Raw genomic sequence first — 19665 nt, 5'->3', positions numbered from 1 at the left:
AAGTAGCCCACATAATCCAGTGTCACACACTGCCTCTATAGCTGTCTCCTCAAAAATCTGCATCCAGGACAACTTAAAAATGGCTAGCTAAGATGATCCAGCCTCAAAGACTGTCCCAGCCAGGACTTCAGTTAAGTCCTGAAGTTTCCTGTCACACAGAGACTAGACAACAAATGTTAGAGCTAGCTTTCTCAAGACTTGACCTATATCCCAGTTTTCTTAGGGCCTCCAAACAGAACATCACCCCAGATAGCAGGAAGTAATTTTAAGAGAACTATGGCCAATTCCCCCCAAAAATGGGGTGGGTGGGTTTGTTGAGTACTAGATGTTTGTCATCATTTAAGGGGATTTGGTTGCAAGTTGTTAATGCTCTTGGTCAGGAATGAAACAAATTTAAAAAGATTACATTCAGGGATCTCTTTTTTCTCTATCTTTTTCTTTCCTCTAGCCTTCTCTCTCTATCTAGTGTTAAGCAGAAAAAGCGGGAAAAGGAATGAAAATAAAAAAGGGGGAATAAAGGAATGGTAGAATAAAAGGATATATTACTGAATCTACTTTTAAACTAAAAAGCATTCTATCAGTGACAATTTTACATTGGTAGGGGATCTTTGAATATTAATACAAATTTAAGGTTATTTTTGTTACAACATACTGTATATGTTTCAACTCTTATATAAGATAGTGTACCTATGCAACTCATTTAAAATGTAGTGTCAAGTTCTACTCCTTGAAAACTGCTATTACAAACTATTTATGATAATTAAGAAATGCAAATTAGTAGTCAATCAAACTTATGTTCATGTTAGGTACTAGGTTAGTTAATTACAGAAATAAGCTTTATTTAGCCCCCTGTAGATGTTTTCAAAGTTAAAGATGGTAACTATCTAGAAACAGGCAATGTTTGCCTACTCAAATAAATTACAGATAGAAAGTTGGTCTTCAAAAACCTCAGAGATCAACAAAATATGGCATTTAAAGATGTTTTATTAATAAAAGGCTTTTTTGATAATGAGATATGTCAGCTCCTGGTACTACACTCATTCTACTTCAAAGAAGATGAAGGACATCAATGACCCTCCTTATGGAGTTTGCTTCAAATGTGGGGAGCTAGCCACTGGGCAAGAAGCTGCCCTTGCCTCAACCACTGACAGCATGTTATCCAAAATGAACAAACTGGATGCAGGGAAGTTAACTGCCCAGCTTTACCAAGATGAAGTAAGCAATCTTTCCTAATTCTTGCTTCACAGAAGAGGCTGTCATACACTGGGCCAAAAGGCCGAAGATATTGCCCCAACTGTACAGAGAAACCTTGGGTGACTGTCCAGAAAGCCAGCTGTCTCTCTAATTTCTTTAGTTTTGGAAGCTGCTTGCTTTGCCTGTCTACTCAGGTAATATTTATCCTTCATAGGTCTTTGATGGGGCTGATGACTAGATAGTTACAGTCTCACAAGTAAGCTTAAGTTGTTTAGGATTTAAGAAAATGTTTTAAGGTCTAAAGATGTTTTTAAGTTGATAAATCAAAGTTATGATAAAAAAATTATGTAGGTACAGCTCTTTGGACTCACCAAGATAGACAGATAGTGGAATACTTTCTCCAAGATGACCTGATCGTTCTCATAACTGTTCTTACTGTACATAGTTTATTGATGTAAGAGAAGGAGCCTTTAGTGGACTAAAGGGGGAATGTTAGGAGATGGTTTGTGCACTGTGTATTCAAATGCTGATTTCTGTGCCCAGAGATCTGGTTGCACATCTGGTTGCACAGATGTGGGCACTGTCATTATTATCGAAGCATCTCCTGTCTCAATGTTGTGAAAAAGTTGTTCTCTATCATCTCTGATTGGTTAATAATGAGTTGGACAGCCTAGAGCTAGGCAGAAAAGATGAGGTGGGACTTAACAATCCCAAGAAGAGAGTCCCAGGTAGAGGAAAGAGAAGACAGAAGGTGGCCATGAGGGAGTTGCCAGAAAAAGTTGCCATGAGAGAGGTCACTGTGAGGACATGAATGGAGCAGGAGCAGCCAGGACGAGCCTAAGATGGCAGTTAAGGGGGCACATAGTCAGGAAGTAGGCCAATGTCAGAATTAGTCAGGTTAATTCAGATTGAGCTAACTGAGAATCTGCCCAGCTACAATGCTGAAGCTTATTAATAAGTGTAATAGGTCTCCATGTCATTATTCTAGAGCTAAAGAGAATGTAGAAAAACCAATACTTTTAATTTTACAAAGTTCAAGAGCAAGACCCTACTGAGCTCATGTGTGGGGAAGCCAAAACAGCTTGATGAAAGTGACCCTGCAGATGTCCAGGCAGGGAAGTGCACCTTGAAGACATGAGAAAAGAAAACTTGGTTCAGATTAAATTCATCAACCTGGATCAGACCCAGCCAGTCTGACACCAGGCAGTTCATTGTCAACATATTTAAAACACAATACAATTTGGGAAAACATTTTCAAGCAACAACCATTCCCATTCTAGGTTTCCAGGAATCAATCACTCCAATTCCAGGTTCACAGTAAAGCTTCAAGCGTGACTACTTAGAAACTCCTTTACAGAGTACATGTGATCCCAAGAGTTGGCTCCATAGCTAGTGGCCTAAAATCTAGTGTGGTCTCTGACTGAGACAGCATAGAGGTCATCAAGCTATAAAGTTCACATGACATTCCTACTAAGGATGGGTTCTATAACTGGGAGTTATAAAGGGAAAGCCTAGTATAAGCAATCTAGGGGATTTGGGTGAGATTTGCCAACACAGATAGCAAAAAGGTCACCTACTGTGGACTCCTTTTGTAAACCCTCAAGGCAGAAAAGTGGCCACCAGGCCCCTGCCAGAAGAGCTCCAGCACCCCAGCCCCTCCTCCAGACCTCTCTGTCATAACAGCATCCCCAGCCAATGTAATCACAAAGGTTGGATCTCCAGCCCCTCAATAAGACCCATCCAAAATTATACTAATTTGAGGTAAAAGTCTGGACAAAAACCCACCAATACCTGAGCAGAAGAACCCACCAATCCCTAAACAGGAAAGCCCACCAATATTTGAACTCCCCAAGCTCGGGAATTAAAATCCCACCAATACCTACTCTGGAAATCTCTGCCCTAGAAGCTGCCCTGTAAGAAATCCTATATAAGGCTGTGTCTGCCCAATTTGCTGCTGCCTACTCCCAGGAGCAGAGGCAGCCACTCTTGGATTCATCCCTCCAATAAAGCTCTCATGGGAAGCAAAGAAAAGAAGCAATGAAGAAGAGAAAAAAAAAGAAGTGGCGTGGGGCTGAGGCTCCTGAGGCTTTCAGCTCAGCTGGGGATGCCCTCCGCTGGGAGCTGCAACATTTCTGAAGAGGCCTCTTCTCAGAGCTGTGTGGTTCCTGGGCTTCTGTGCCTCAAGATGCCCTTCCATCCAAGTACCAGAAACGTCAACACCATAAACAACTTATGTCAATATGAAGATAAATGGGAATATAAGCAATAAATTATATAAGTAAAGATACTTAAAATTTTATTATTTGAAAGATCTCTTAAAATATTTATAATATTTATAAAATATTTTTGTTTTGTTTTTTTCAAGACAGGGTTTCCTTGTATAGCCTTGGCTGTCCTGAACTCATTTTGTAGACCAGGCTGGCTTTGAACTCACAGAGATCCGCCTGCCTCTGCCTCCCCAAGTATTGGGTTTACAGAAGTGCGAAACCGCACCTGGCATAAATGAAGAGATCTTACTGTCTCTTAGGAGGACCTACTTGGACATGAAGCTGAGGGAAGCACAGACAATCTAACAACCCCTGGAAAGTTTGAAAGGCACAGGGAAAACCCCACTTACTAGCTACAGTGAGCATTAAAGGCATGTAATCTAAAAATTATTTGCTTGGGTTTAGCATACAGTTTGTGATAGAAGGCTTGCCTAACATGCAGAAGGCCCCAGATTCAATTCTAAACACTGCAAGAATGGATGGATGAATTACCTTTCTTGGCTAGGCAATCTCAAATAGCTAAGAAGAAAAATGATGTTATTCTGTACCAAAAGGTAGGAAAGCAGCTCTTGCCTGCAGCATGTATCAGAAAGTTCAGTTAACTCACAAATCCCAGTTAATCACACAAGTCCCAAAGTCTAAGTAGCATTCTTGCTTGATGGAGTCCCTAATGTCACAGGATACTTACCATCTCCTTCAAGATTTCATACATCCGCCTCAGGAACTCCTGGAACCGGGACAGGTAGAGACAGGTATCCTGCTGGGTTTCTTTGGAGGAGGCCTGTTCCCATACAGAAAGCTTCTGCAGCCAAAATTGATAGTCAGAGACAAGGTCTTCAGAGTCCTGAGCCATCTCTGAGAACAGCAGTGTCCCTTCACAGCAGCCTGCCAAGCAGCACAGGAAATGGGAGCATCATCAGGTCTTCAGAGTGGGAACAGATGGAGCAGTTAGGACAGGCTCCTCTATCAGCACACTCATAACTCACCATAGGATGGAAATAGCCTGCTCAAGAAGCTGCAGCTCTGAGTCATTTAAATGTGTCATATACAGCTGTAGCTCAGATTCTAACATCTGAACTTTTATCATGAGTAATGTCATTACTAAAAGTCACTCACCTTCTCAGAAACACAATAATTGTGGACAAAAAGCACAGCTAATAATACTTTATATCTCTTTAGGACTGAGCTATTTTTAAATGTCCTTTATGTGAAGTTCCTTAGCATATCATAATGATGAGAAATCAGAAACATCCCTGTTTACCAACAGTCTGTGCCTGAGAAATGCTTGTGATACCCTGATGCTATCTATGCATGCTTGGCTTCAAATTTAGGTGAAAAAGAAAAAAAAAAAATCCTCCATGCACTACTATCTAATGAATTTCCTTCCCAGTTCCTCTTCATCTCTCTGGGAGGGAAAAAAAAAGTAAAGTAATAATGAATCCCTCATGCATCACTTTAAGCAACCTGCTTAATTAAAGACTGCTCTAGGAAGCTTGGACCTACTCAGTAGGCAGTGTGAGCAATGCAGCCTGAGGACAAGGCTCCTGGCACATGTCTGTAACCCTAGGCAGATTCTTAGAGCTCATTGGCCAACTAACCTACCCAGAGGGTGTGCTCTATGTTCAGTGAGAGACCCTGTCTTAAAAAATGAACAGAGAGAGAGGAAGACACAGGGTAGACATGCACTTCCAAGGGGTGTATGCACTCACGACATATCACACACATACAAGTTAAGAACAGGTTAAAAATTAATTTTAAAACATGGCTTTACATGTAAAATCCAGTCACCAAAAAAAGCCAATTTTCATGAAACATAACAAATCACACTTACTAGGTGGTGGACTTGTTAAAAGACAGAAAATAAATCTCCTAGGCCCGACTTCTTGCCCCTGAAGTAAATGTAAGGAAACACAAAAGGAGGTTATGGGCATCTTGTGCCTCTTCAAAGGAGGGTTAGAGGATAGGCCCCTGGACACCAGAAGCCCCTGCAATCCAGTGCCCAGTGCCTATGTAGAAAAGAGTAGTTTCTCTCAGACCCCTGAGCTTCCCTGGGACAAGGTAACATGCAGAGATCTCACCTCAAGAGGCTGCACTCACAATGGTAAAGGCTGAGTCCAAACCTCAGCAGCACTGATTATTATAAAATATTACTTCTACTAGGTGCCAACCCTCAAAGGAAAATGGCCCTTCTCCTAAACAGGACAGCCAAAGAAACTGAAGGTGACAGCTGAAGCACAGAGACTTGGATGGAGAGATTGCACGTTGAAAGTGGCATTTATAGTTCTGAGTACTCAACCAAATCAGAAACCAACAAAAAACTTACTAACACAGGAAACACATGCACATTGGCCGAAGGACACTTAGAAGCCATTGTAGACACTTAGGTAGCATTGTAGACCTGGTGCAAGCCCCTTGAGGCCTCAGTGGCAAAGCCTCCCACCACCTCTCCAGACTACTCTAACTCTGCAACAGCCATCTCCATCCCCTTGGGACTCCGCTGGACAAGCTGTCCTACAGAGGAAGGAAAAAAAAAAAAAAGTCCAAAATCAGGCCAGAGAATCCCACCAATCCCAGGCCACATTGGAAAGCTCCATCCCATCCTACCCCCAAAAAACCCTATATAAGGCCTGCCTCCTGCTCAGTTCTTTGCTGCTTCACACCCAAGCAGAGGCAGCCACCAGTTGTGTCTTTCCCAATAAATCTTGTGTGAGGCTTGTGGTGAAATGTGACTTTGTGGTATTCCTTGGCTCCCAACTGCCAGGATACCTTTCCTGGCAGAGATGGAACACTTGTACTGGGGAAACCTTTCCCCTCAGAGTTGTAACACTTAAACCTCATGCCTCCCCATCTGTCACTGTCCTCACTAACAGCATCTAAAAGGCATACCCAAAACATAATGTAGAACTTTGAAAATTCCTTCCATCTCCCTCCTGGACTGATACACACTGGTCTCATATGTTCCTCTACAAATAATTCCTTATAAAACACAAAACTTTTATACATGTAAATCACACTCAGTGCACACTCACTTAACACTCCTTTTTCACAGCTTCCTTGAAAAAATACCTAGCTCAGCTGATGCGGGGAAAGGCCACCAATTCTTTGCTGGAGTGTTCAGGCACTGCACTGTCAGGACTCCCTTTCTTCTGCCCCCCAGCACAGCACACATAGCCAGGCTGAGTTCCAGATGTGCTGACCCCTCCTTGCTTCCACACCTTTTCCCTGATGTCATCTCTTCATAGTGTTAACTACTCTGAGCATTTAGTCATTCCCTCAGTTACAGCTTCCTCTGCTGCTATATCAATTCTCTGCCTTCCTAGAACCTAACATAGCTGACAAATACTCAATACATATCAAATAAGCAAACGATAATCAAAGTACACTTCTATGCTACATGTCATAGCAAAAACTGCTTCTCCAAATAATTTAATTTTTAGAATGTAAGACAAGACTTACATTCTTCCAAAAATAAACAATGCAAAGAATTTTGAGTTACCTGGGTGGAGTGAACATACACATGTTCACCACACTCTGAGCCACGTATGCAGTACCTCATGCATATAAACGGAGTCCTCAGAGCAAATCTGTGGAGACTAACAGTAACAGAGGCACACAGAAACTACCCAAAGTTAGATCATGCAAAATCCCAGAGGAAGCAACTGCTAGGAAAGGGCAGAACAAGAAAAGACAAAAACTCAAAGCCAACCTTTGTTTACACATAGAAAGCAGCACAGGTCAGAGGTGCCCCTCCAGAGAAACGCCAGCTTCACAGGGTCCAGTACATTGCACAGCTGACAGCAGCACTGTCCTCCTAGCAATCCTCCACCTCACTCCATCCTAGAGCAGCTCAGGGCTGGCCATCAGTCACTATGGGACTGCCTCATGTTAGGCACTTCACACTCTGCTAGGAACCTCACCTTGAGTTAAGTGGATATAAAGGCAGAACTCAGCTAACGGAACTGAAACCTTTTCCTTCTTGTCTCTCCCCACTTCTCCATCCCTCCTTTTTTTCTCTTCTCTTTTCTCCTTTCTTCTCCTTAAGACAGAATCCCTTTCTACAGCCCAGGCTGCAGACTCTGGCAAACGTCCTGCCTTGACCTCTTAAGTCTGGAGATTACAGGTGAGCCACTGTGGCCAGTAGAGGCTCTCTTTGGAACTATTCTACTTCATGTCCTAAAATGACAGAGTCTTCTCTTCCATGCCTAACTTTTACTGTACTCTTCATGTTTGTACATTTTTGAGGAGAATTCTTACAAAAGCACCTTCATATATAAACTGTCTTTTCCCTCAGAAGTCTGAGGGAATGTCTTCCTTCAGAAGTCTGTAGCTGTGATTTTTTTTTCTTTGTAGTTTAAAAATGCAATTAGATTTAATCAGGTATTTATCTTACCAAGTGTTCTCTGAGCCTCTGGGATCTGACATTAATTTGTTATCACTGTGTGTAACTGGTGTTTGCTACTTTGTGAGTTCCTTTTTATCTTCCACCCTTCTCCACCCCTTTCCTTCTTCCTTTTCAACCCCCTAACACTAGATAGGAGAGATAAAAGACAGAGGGGAAAGGGGGCGTTGTTATCATTAGACTACTTCCTTCTGATTAGGAATGTCAAGTTCTTCGGCGCAAATGTGATCTTTGATGTCAGGATATCTAATTTCTCTTGTTTCTTTGCATGGACTACTTGACAAACTGCAACCAACAGCATCCATCCACCAACCAGCCACCCATCTATTGGGGCTCTAGCATTTATATAGCCTCTGAAAAGCTCCCAGAATCCAAACATCACACATTCACAAAATTACCTGCAGCTGGCAAAGCATGTCAGCTGCTGCAAAGCAGCCCCATATCCTCATACCTGGGATTAAAACAGAAGCATATTCTTATATATTGCTGTGTTGTTGGGTTTTTTGTTGTTGTTGTTGTTGTTGTTTTTAAAGAAACCAAAATTCTCACTAAAACGGTGTATTTCTTTCTTCTTGGATTCCAGTCATGCAGCTCTTAGCTCTGCCACTCTGCTGTTTCTGTGCTGGTTCTCACCCTTGCTCTCTTTATTTTGCAGTTTGGGAGGTTTGTCTTGAAAACTTCAGGCTCAAGCCTTAGCCACTTCTGTGTGAAGCAGTCAGATGTTCTTTTGAGTGGTCTCATGCTCTTTGTTCAGATGTGCTCTACCTACCAACAGGACCTTGGAGGAAAGTCTTCCATGTCAGTTTTCCTTCTAGGGTGTGTGTACAAAGTTACACATGGCATCTGCATATGAAGGTCACTATATGTGAGGCTGTATTGGCTCTCTCCTTCTACCATGGACTCCAGGAATTGATGAGAAGAGGATCTGGCAATATCCAGAAATCCTGGTCTTAAGCCTAGATGAACTAATAGGTGAATTAACACCTTGGGAAGGAAGAGCTGTATTTATATTAGTTTAAAATATCTTTTAGACTTCGCATATTGAAAGCAATGGTGCTGGGACTGGAGAAATGGCTCAGCAGTCAAGAGCGTGTATTGCTCTTCCACAGGATCAGAGTTTGGTTCCTAGCACCCAAGTCAGAGTTCATAACCACCAGAACATCCATTTGGAAAGGATATGATGCCCTCTTCTCCATGGACACCTGCACTCACACATGTACGAATGAACACAAATACACATAATTAAAATATATCTTCTTTAAAAGGCCTTTTGACTAACCAGAACAGCTGTAATAAAGCAAAGAATAATAAAGAATATATTTAACACAAACTTAAAGTTAAATCTGATTTCAGTTATTATTCAGATAATGGCAAGCTATACAAGTCAGATCAATGGTCCTGCTGAATGTGATTACATAAGTCTACATTAAATATAAAAACAAGTATAGGAGTATGATATAAAAATCCTAGCACATAGGGTTGCAAAACTCTAGATGAGGCATCTGCCACCCTGACAAACTTGCTAGACTTGGGAGGAGGCCAAGCCTGTCCCTATGAAATTAAAGCAAATAGAGTAAAAGCAACGACCCAGAAGTGAAGCTCCTCCCTGTGGATGACAATCTGACTGTGAAGGCAAAGGACACAACGGTCCCAGATTTTGAGTGCTGTGGGTACCTGGAAGTTGTAATAAGGCCTCATACAGCAAAATATTGTCACCCTAGGTTTTTCAGTATTTCTATAAGTAATTTGCCAGATGCATAAAGAACATGTAAATGAAGCCAAAAAACATGCAAGAAGAATCTAATACATGAATAAGAACTAAACAACAATGGACAAGAACGGGACCCAAATGGAGTATAGTAACCAGGTGACAAGTATAAAAACACAGAGAGCCACTGGTAAAGCTACAATGAAGGGGAAACTTCTGGTCTCTTTGAAGACTGAATTTTATCACATGATGTTTTGCTATAGGTTGGCTTGTGAGAGGACATGTGATATTTTGCTCTCTCATGTAAGGGGCATGACTTTAGCCAGCTGAGAACATCCATGAGTAGACTTTGAGGAGAGGACATATATAGAGGCCAACCACAGAGTGAGAAATCACTTTTTTGATAGACATTGCTGCACTGATCTTTGTGTTTTGACACTTGACTTCACAGAGAGAAACGTTCCAGGGAGCTTCTCTGAGCAATCCACTTTCACTGACTTCATGTTGCTACTCCATGTTAGCCTTTGGAATGGACTGCTGGTATCCTGACAACTGAGTCTGGTAACCCCCTAAAGACCCATGGACCCCAATCAACAGGAAGTAGATGAAAGAGGACTACAGCCCTTTTCCCTACTAATCGCCTACAAAAGGTTTCAGAGGGGTTGGAAGGGAGGTAAAAGTACTTAAGAATCCTAAATAAAGTAGGTTTGGTGAAAACTCCAAGCCTACACTACAAACTGTGCTAGAAGAAAAAGGGAAGGAAGGAAGGAAGGAGGGAGGGAGGGAGAGAGGGAGAAAGGGACGGAGAGAGGGAGAGAGAGAGGGAGGGAGGGAGGGAGGGAGGGAGGGAGAGAGGGAGAAAGGGACGGAGAGAGGGAGAGAGAGAGGGAGGGAGGGAGGGAGGGAGGGAGGGAGGAAGGAAGGAAGGAAGGAAGGAAGGAAGGAAGGAAGGAAGGAAGGAAGGAAGTCCATACATGGTCAAACTAAGGCAAAACATAATTAAGAAGCCTGGAAGGTAAATCTGAAAAGTTATACAGAACTCAACAGGGAAAATCCCAACAGTGGGAAAGCTAGAACTCTAGGGCAGCTGCCACTATCCCAGAAAACAAAGGGCAGTTAGAACCTCTCTGACACTGAAAATAAGCCACAGCCACCCTGGGGCTAAGGGTGCCCCTCAGGGAAATGAAGAGCATTTCCAGGTGAAATCCAAGGAGCATGGGAAATAAAATTAATACTCACAAAAAAAATATCCTGAGTATTTGGGATTTAAGTATATGCAGATATTAAAGCATGTATGCACACTAGTTTACAGACATAGAAGCTAGGAATTCCAAGGCTTTTACACTGTTCCAGAAGAAGGGATGAAAAGGATCGCGTTGGGTTTTGATAATCAAGAATGCAAATTGTAATTTATAGGATATCCACAAAAGACATCAAAAACTGGTGTTATATAATTACCAAATTATCAAAGCAAGCCATTTAAAAAATAATTAGCCCCCCAAAGGGTAAGATAGAAAGGAGAAAAGAATGTTCAACAGGTAACTTGAGTCAACAGCACACCTTCCAGAAGGACAGCTCAGCTGTAGACTGCCTATTCAACATGAGGCCTGGTTTCAATCTCCAACACCAAACAGAAAATAAATAAGCCCTCAATAAAATGGCAGACCTAAACTCAAACGTATTAGTAGTTAACACTATATGCAAATAAAATTAATTAATATATCAAAAATTACAGTTCTAATTTTTTAAATGACCTACATGCCATTACAGAAGATATATACAAACAATACTAATAATGGAGATAAGGAAAGGATTTAAAAAAAAAATACCACTTACCTAAAACCAAAAGAAGGAATGAAGAGACGGTGAGTAAGAATTCTCACTCTGCAAGCATGAGAATCTCAGCTAGTACTTTCAGAACCCACATACAAAATCAGGCATGACTAAGTATTTTAACTCCAGCTTTGGGCAGCAGAGAGAGGCAAACAAATCAAGAACTCATTGGCCAGCCAAGCTAACCAAACAAAATGTCCAGCTTGGTTCAGTGAGAGATCCTGTCTCACAGCAACATGGCAGAGAGCAATGGAGAACACATGGGGTCTTGCTTTGGCTTCTGCATAACTGTACATGGGCCCATGTATACATGCACCCTCCAAACACACACACAACACCGCACACACCCCCAAACCCCCTCACACCACATACTCATGTTTACACACACACACACACACACACACACACACACACACACACACACACTCACTCACAAAGGACTCAAGGTTTAACATATCAGAAACAAGTAATTCGAAATGCACATGTACCTAATAACAATATAAAACAAAACACAAAAGAGAAAATACAACACCAACCTAGACCTAAGTAGAAATAATTCCAACCTTAGCAGAAATTTTTGTCACACCTTTCTTGGTAAATTAAATACAAAAACCTACAAATTCCAAACTTTCCCTCAAAAACTCACAAGCATATGAAGTACTATGGTGCACTAGCAGAACACACACAGCAGCATTACTTATGATAAACACAATGAAGACAACCACCCGCCAATCAAAACAATGCACAGATAACATGTAGGACTCTATGCAGCACTGAAAATGAAGGGACTTCCACTGTAGATACAGAAGTGAATTCCCAAGCAAAATGTCCAGCAAAAGTGACTATCTCATAAGAATATACAAGACATGATAATAACTACACAAAGCTGGAACCCAGTAAAACTGAACTGTTACATAAACATCAAAAAAACCTGGCACCCTCAGAGGTGAGGAAGAGCACTCCTGGACAGTGCATGAATGGCACTCACAACCCTGGCAAAGACCAAAGTAAACTTTCAGTCTATTTTACTGTCCCCAGTTTTTAATTCTTAGGCATACATTTACTACACCAATATTGTTCCAGCAGTAAGAAGCAAAGGGAAAGTCCACAGACGGTTGGTTAGCATTGTGACATAAAGTGTTGACAGACAGAACAAGCAATGTTGAGCTGTTCAGAAATTATTTCTTCTTTTCTTCTGATCTCATTTCTGAAAATGCTGAAATGACCAGAAACAGGTGAAGAGTCTCAGCACTTACTGCTTCTTTTTCTTTCTCTGAAATAACAGCTCCTCTCCCAGTCTGTCTCAGAGGAAAAACCAATCCATGCCCTCCTCCTGGGATCCTTAGCTCCGCTCTATAGCTGCTACCATGATTGTCCTGGTTGTTCCTCAAACCTAGAGTGGAACTGACTGCTGTCAAGATAAACCCTTGAGTGTGTAAGGATTATGCCCAGTCTGTGCCACAGCCCTACGGAGACACTAGTTGGTGCCCTTCATTTAGGCAGTAATAAGGGGTGAGATCCTAAAATTTCCCCAACTGTCCTGCACACCACACGTGACTACAGCCAACACCAGTGATGCCATATGCTGCAAGAAGTTTCCAGTTCTTCAGTAATTTCCTTCTTAGCACATTAGGGTACAGAGCCTAAGTCCAAGCAGTGTTCAGAGTCCCGGATTTGCCTTTGCCTAAGTTATAAACTGCCCAATCAAATTTCGTTGCCTCCATCTTATAAAGTCAGATCCCCAGGGCACAAAAATATTCTCATAGATAAGTCTCATAGAGTGATAGTGTAGCCTGGAATCAAAGTGTAGCAGGTGACAGAAATAACACTTTATAGCCACCACCCTCCTCATCTTGTGAATTCTGCCCTTTAGGAGAAGAGATGTGTTCAGCATTTCCTGGAGAATATGCTTCACGAGGAACATGGAGTTCAACAAGCACAGATCACTGGGTGGAAGGGTGCAATAAAAAGCAACGAAGTATGTGAGCCACTTCTCAGTAAGAAGCTGGCAAAACAAACGTTCAATGTTTATGTTTTATGTACTAGTTACAAAAATAAATTAATTAATCAAAACAAATATTTGGAGGCTGGAGAGCTGACTCAGCAGTTAGAGCACATGCATCTCCTGCATGTGCTCAGGACCTGAGTTTAATTCCCAGCACCCATGTCAGGAAGTACAGTACAACCATCCATAATTCCAGTTCCAGAAAGTATGACGCCCTCTTCTGGCCTCTGCAGGCACCTATACTCACATGTATCTTCCCAGACAGATACATAATATACAAACTTAATTTAAAACTTTAAAATTTAAAAACAAAAACACACACACAATCAGAAGGGTAAGTACCTGTAAAAGACCGTTCTGAACCAGTGAGTCTCTCATCACAGTAGGTTCTTGATGTTTAGTTCCCAATGATACAAAAGCACCAAGGCTACCAAACTTCAGAAAGTTCCACAGGCCCAGGCAGAATAATGCTAGGCTAGGGAGTTAGAAACAACAACCAGTAACTCCAGCCTCTAGTTTAACTACTTCTAGCTTCTATCTAATGATTTTCCATCATTGTTCTAAAACTTAACATTAGAACTACTGCTGAGCAACATTTTCACATTTCAAATGGCTACCCTGTCAGTGGATACCTTTGAACTCTGCAAAGTCTACAAAAGTTCCACTCAACTGAAATTCAAGGAACTTAGTCCTTTTCAAGTTCTGCTGAAGACCATAACTGCTCACAGATGTTATAAAGGGTTGTTTCAAGTCACTCAATCCTGACCATTATTTCTTAGGCATAGTTAGGGCAGTATCTGGAATAGCAGAAGAAATTCTAAGGTAGTTAATTACAAATTAATCATGACCATTTATGTACAATACCTTCCTAACCACTGCAGCTGGGAATGCCTAGAATGGCCGCAAGTGTGCATGTACACTTTACATACACAACACTGTGAATGTAATCAATGCCACGCAAGAGAAGGAGCAGGCCCTGGTGCCTCAGCACAGTGCCACATATGCTAGCTGCCCACCCAGTACCCATAGGCTAATACTTCTTGTCTGTTGAAGGAATCCATTTATACTAGAATGTCACTGCCAAGCATCTTAGGGGAGGTTAGCTCTCATGAAGACCAGCAAAGACTCTGCATTAATAAAGATTTTTCAATGTTTTGTTCTCAAGACCCTTTTATACTCCTAAGCTTTTCCAGAAACCACAAAGAGCTTTGGTTTATATGGGTTCATTTTGCAGTATATACCATAACAAATTAAAACTGAGAAAACCTTAAAGCACGAGAATGCACAGCCCACATCCTCTAGCTACTAGCCTGCAGCTGTTGACTGCTCCACTGCAAAGCAAGGAAGGCACTCAAGGGACAGGGCAGAGTTTACACTGCCTTGAGAACCTCTTGAATGGGCCTTAGGGACATTACTGTGGACACTTGGGGTTCTTCTACCCTTCTTCCTTGTTAGCTGTAGAAACAGGTATGTCACACAACTGTATGTCATGGGAACTAAGCTTCAGACAAAGAATTTTAAAGACAATTTTTCAATTTTGAAAGTTTTTTTTTTTCAATTTAAACACTATAGTCTTCATATGATACCTAAAATGACAGAAGTTGCCTTAAACAAAAGTAAGGAAGCCTGAGAAGGCTGGCCAGCCCCTCTGCAGCAGACCTGAGGACACAACGGCCACTGCAACATGCCACCCCTCTTTCTGCTGAAACCAGTTCTCATCAAGTTCTTTATTTAATCAAACATATTTTAGCTGAACCTCTCCAAAGCAACTGCTTTTCTGAGTATGTTCCTGGAAACCATGGGTACACACAGCACTGCGCACATAGTAGGAACTCACAATTACATTAAACAAATGTGCAGAAACTAATATGCCTACTGCCACTGTTGCAAGGGAGAATATATAAACAAAATTTAGATTTGTTTGATTTGATAGAAGACTTTGTAGCTCACAGACTGTCAATATTTAAAGCAAAGTTAATTATAAATAAATCACACAGTATCAAAAGCAGCTGCATATAGTATTCGTCTGACGGCCAAGACAGCATAAAAATGCTTTCCTTTTTGGTCTGAAACATTTCCAAACCAGAAGTATCAGAGACTAATTAATGTCCAGAATCCAAGTGGTATCCTGATATAAAAAAAAAAAAACACTACTTTTCCCCCTTTTTCTGTAAGTTGAGTCAATCAAACCCTCCTGTTATGAAATTAGCACCTAACAAGAGTTACAGACAGAGCACTACAAAGTTCATATGGACACTGAATAGGAGTCAACACCTTGTCTTTAGTCAGCATCATCACAATGACCTTGTCAGAAACACCACCACCACACCCCACTAGTCAATATAAAATTAAGACATGTATGTCCAGTACACCTCAGATATACAATATTCTTTCTCCTCTCTGCTGACAGTCATTCACCAATACACTTAGTTTGCAGAAAGTAAGGTTTCTTTCTTCCCTACTGTCAGACTGGTTACTTTGCTCCTGCATTTTCAGCATTATCTTAACATCCTAACAGTATATTCTTGTACTCAAATACCTATAAAATAAAGAAATTGGTCTAGAAGGATGGCTCCGTGGTTGAGAGCACCGGCTGATCTTCTAGAGGACCTGGGTTCAATTCCTGGTACCCACATGGAGGCTCACAACTCTAATTCCAGTTCCAGAGGCTCTGGCACTCTCACACATATATGCAGGCAGAACAACAATGCACATAAAATTAAAAAATAAATCACAATAAAGGAAAGAAACTACATTTCCCCAAACACCAAGGTTTGAGGAAAGTGTCAGTAAGAGGAATTTCCAAACAATTTCAATTTTCAACAGAGGCTGAGTCTATGGAACTAGAGGTGCAGCTGACTGTGAAGACTTAAAGAAATGTGATCCATCAGGGAATGCTAGGGCTTTCCCGCACTCTCCAGACAGGCCCATGTTTGGAGATGAGCTGCTCTCTAGCCTGATTCCTTTCAACCACAGCAAGTGCCTGTGCTTGGAGCAGCAATAGAGACCCTCCATCAGCACTAGGAGGCTATTCCCCAACTCAAGAAATGCCCCTCCCACTTGCAAACACCCTTTACACCCCATCAGGGCACCAAAAGCCTACCCAGCCACTCAAAACATGCCAATCTTACCCTCAACCCCCAATACAAACACTGACAATCTACCACCCTTGCATTCTTGTGTTCATTTCTCTGACAGTGAGATTGTAAGCTTTCAGCTAAGTCTATTAGGAAAATGTGCTAAAAAAACACACTAGTAATGTGTCTTAGTTTGTTTCTCAGTTGCTGTGATAAAACACTAACCAAAGGCAACTTCCGGAGGAAACAGTGTAGTTGGTTTTCAGGATGTAGCCATCATCAAGGGAAGCCAAGGCCCAAGTTCAAAGCAGAAACAAGAAGAGAGTACTGCTTACTGGTTTGTACTTCATGATTTGCTCAGCTTGTTTTCTTAAACAACGTAGGACCACCTGCCTAGGGGTAGGACCACCAAAGGAGGGCTGGTCCCTCCCACAACAATCATTAATCAAGAATATGTACCACAGACATACCCAGAGGCCAACTTAATGGAGTCTCCTCTTCCCAGACATACTGACAACCAACATTAGCCATAACATAATTGAAATAGTAGAAACTGGCCAGGCTTGGTGGTAAACTTTAATCCCAGTACTCGGAAAGCAAAGACAGATGCAGGTGGATATCTAACTTTGAGGCCAGCCTGGTCTGCAGAGCCAGTTCCAGGTTAGCCAGGACTACACAGAGAAAACCATGTCTTGAAAAATAGAAAAAGAAGAAAGAAATTGTCTCCTTACCTTTGTCACTGGGGACTTGACTCTGAGGTTATCTTTCCATCTTTGCTTCCAACAGGAGTTTATCATTCAACAACAAAAACAAGAAAAGATGCCCACACACTTGTAGGAAGTCTGATCTTTAATAAGAACCCAAAAGCACTTCCAATGAAAAGGTAACATTGTTCTTTGCTCTCAGGCAACCTGTGGCCAAAAAATCAAGACCTGTATGCCTATGAAAATTAACAGGTGGTGAGAGAGGCTGGGAGAAAAAGAAACAAGGTTCATATGGACATTGAACCTAACCCACAGACTCCAAACAGAAGAACAGTCTCAGTTATGCAAAGCCATGACACAGGCAGGAGCAAAACGGGGACGGGGATGGATTGATAACATGACACGGATGGACAACAAACCACCAAACCCAAACCAAAGTGCTTATCGACTTGCTTAGGAAGAGATTCTTAAAATCTGTCTGTCTATCTCAGAGATTCACAGGCCTCAGGGCACAGTGGACAGAAGACAACCTGCAGGAGCGGGTTCTCTCCTTCCCCAGTGTGGGTTTTCAGAAACAGAACACAGGATGTCAAGCTGGCAACAAGCGTCTTAACCCACTGAGACACCTCACCAACCCAGGAAGAATTAAGCTACAATTTAATCTCATTTCTCATGCTTGAAGTAAGAACTGCTGAGAGCCCAAGAATAGGTTCAAGTTATGTTCTTATTGTTAGTTAAATATCATGAACATAAGCTAGTAAAGCCCTATGCTTGTAACTCTTGTAAAACTACAAACCAAAAATATACAGAAATTGTAAAAGTACTGTTTTTACCAATGTAACACAAGAACAAAGTCCAAACAGCCAAGTGCATAGAGTAAGTAAATTTCAGTTGGCAACAGTGATGATGTGGTCACTGACACTTACTTCTGACCAGCTATGTGGACTTGACCCTGACTCTAGGGGCAGAGTGGTTCTGACATGTGGTGAGGATAGCTGACTAGCCAGCTACAGTGAAATGGCAACCTCTAGGTGAGGTCAGACGCTATGACCTTACATCTTTGCTCTTTGGTAATGTCTTCCTTGCAGAGCCACTTGGTGACAACACAAGCAGCTACAGGCAATGAAAGTTCAAGACAGTACCTGGTTCCGACAGGCAATAAGGTGTCTGAAAACACTGGTTGGTTTTGTTTTTGCTTTTTTTTTTTTTTTAATTTATCTTCAAAAGGGTAAAGAGTAAGTACAATCTTTCTAGACAATTTGAACATGCAATAATCTCCATCTACTTAATCTCCCTTATCTTTGGGGGCCTGCAAGCCTCAGGAGTTTACATACTTGTGCTGAGGGCCACTGAACTCATACAGAAAAGCTTTCTTGAGGTTACATTTTAGTTCTGTATAAAACCAAGTACCTAACTTTGTTTCCTTTACATTCTCAGCCCATGACTTCCTGTTAAGATGCCACAAGAAATCTTTGATGGACTCTCTACTCCAAACACAGCAACCAGAGCGGAAGCATCAATAGGAAAATCCAAAATTATGTGGGGAAGCTAAAAAAATATATAAACACATCTTGAAATAGATACAGGACAGAAACATAAAAATGCAAAACCTTCCATAGGAGGAGTTTTGTGCCTCTGAGCTCAGTAACCAAAACCAGGCAACAGAACTGCAGGCTGGGCGAGAGTTCAGGCAAGCTGGGAAGAGATGGACATCTGCACTGACATTTCCAAACACAATGCCTCTTCATCCAAGTGAGTCCCATGGTGCTGTGTAGGACGGATCTACATGACCTAGGCCTCAGTCAGCTTTCTGAAAATGAGCTGTGCCACGGCACAGCAGCACCACCCACTGTAGAGCTGCAAGGAAAAATCAGTCCACAGATGAAACTGATTGTGGAGGGATGGACTCCACATCATTCCAACCAGCTGCTTTCTCTTGCTCTTAAAACCAGAGCCACTGCTTGCCAAAACTGCCTGAGAATAAGCAGTGCCCCTCCCACACCCCCCATTGCCTGTAATCACCACAGGATGATGTGTCTGTTTCCCTCACCACAGCGGCAGCTATCTCAGGAAAGACTGTTAGATCCCTATTCACATTTTCAGTGGATAACGAAAGTCCTCCTGGTATATACCATGTGTGTCTTTCTGCTTTTGGGATACCTCACTCAGGATGATCGTTTCTAGATCCCACCATTTGCCTGCAAATGTCATGATTTCCTCGTTTTTAATTGCTGAGTAGTATTCCATTGTGTAAAAGTACCACAATTTCTGTATCCATTCCTCAACTGAGGGACATCTGGGTTGTTTCCAGGTTCTGGCTATTACAAATAAAGCTGCTACAAACATGGTTGAGCAAATGTCCTTATTGTATACTTGAGCATCTTTTGGATATATGCCTACCATATATATAGCTATTGGTATAGCTGGATCTTGAGGAATCACTATTCCTAATTATCTGAGAAAGCGCCAGATTGATTT

At 41.7% G+C, this 19665-nt stretch overlaps 1 protein-coding gene across 8 annotated transcripts in view; it reads right to left on the bottom strand.

The window, feature by feature from the left end:
• The window catches only part of Fancc (FA complementation group C), a 154507-nt gene that overhangs the window by 111411 nt on the left and 23431 nt on the right, over positions 1-19665 (bottom strand). For all 8 annotated transcript variants that reach the window (XR_008719058.1, XM_055597970.1, XM_055597969.1 and 5 more), the window contains one exon: positions 4150-4346. Coding sequence is in view for 7 of the 8 variants with exons in the window: in XM_055597970.1 (XP_055453945.1) it covers positions 4150-4314 (165 nt within the window). In the remaining variant the exon portion in view is untranslated. The remainder of the gene's footprint in view (positions 1-4149; positions 4347-19665) is intronic.

Source organism: Psammomys obesus, unplaced genomic scaffold (genome assembly GCF_907164565.1).
Source record: "Psammomys obesus unplaced genomic scaffold, mPsaObe1.curated_primary_1811, whole genome shotgun sequence".
Lineage (NCBI taxonomy): Eukaryota > Metazoa > Chordata > Mammalia > Rodentia > Muridae > Psammomys > Psammomys obesus.
This window is presented reverse-complemented; position numbering and strand designations above follow the sequence as displayed.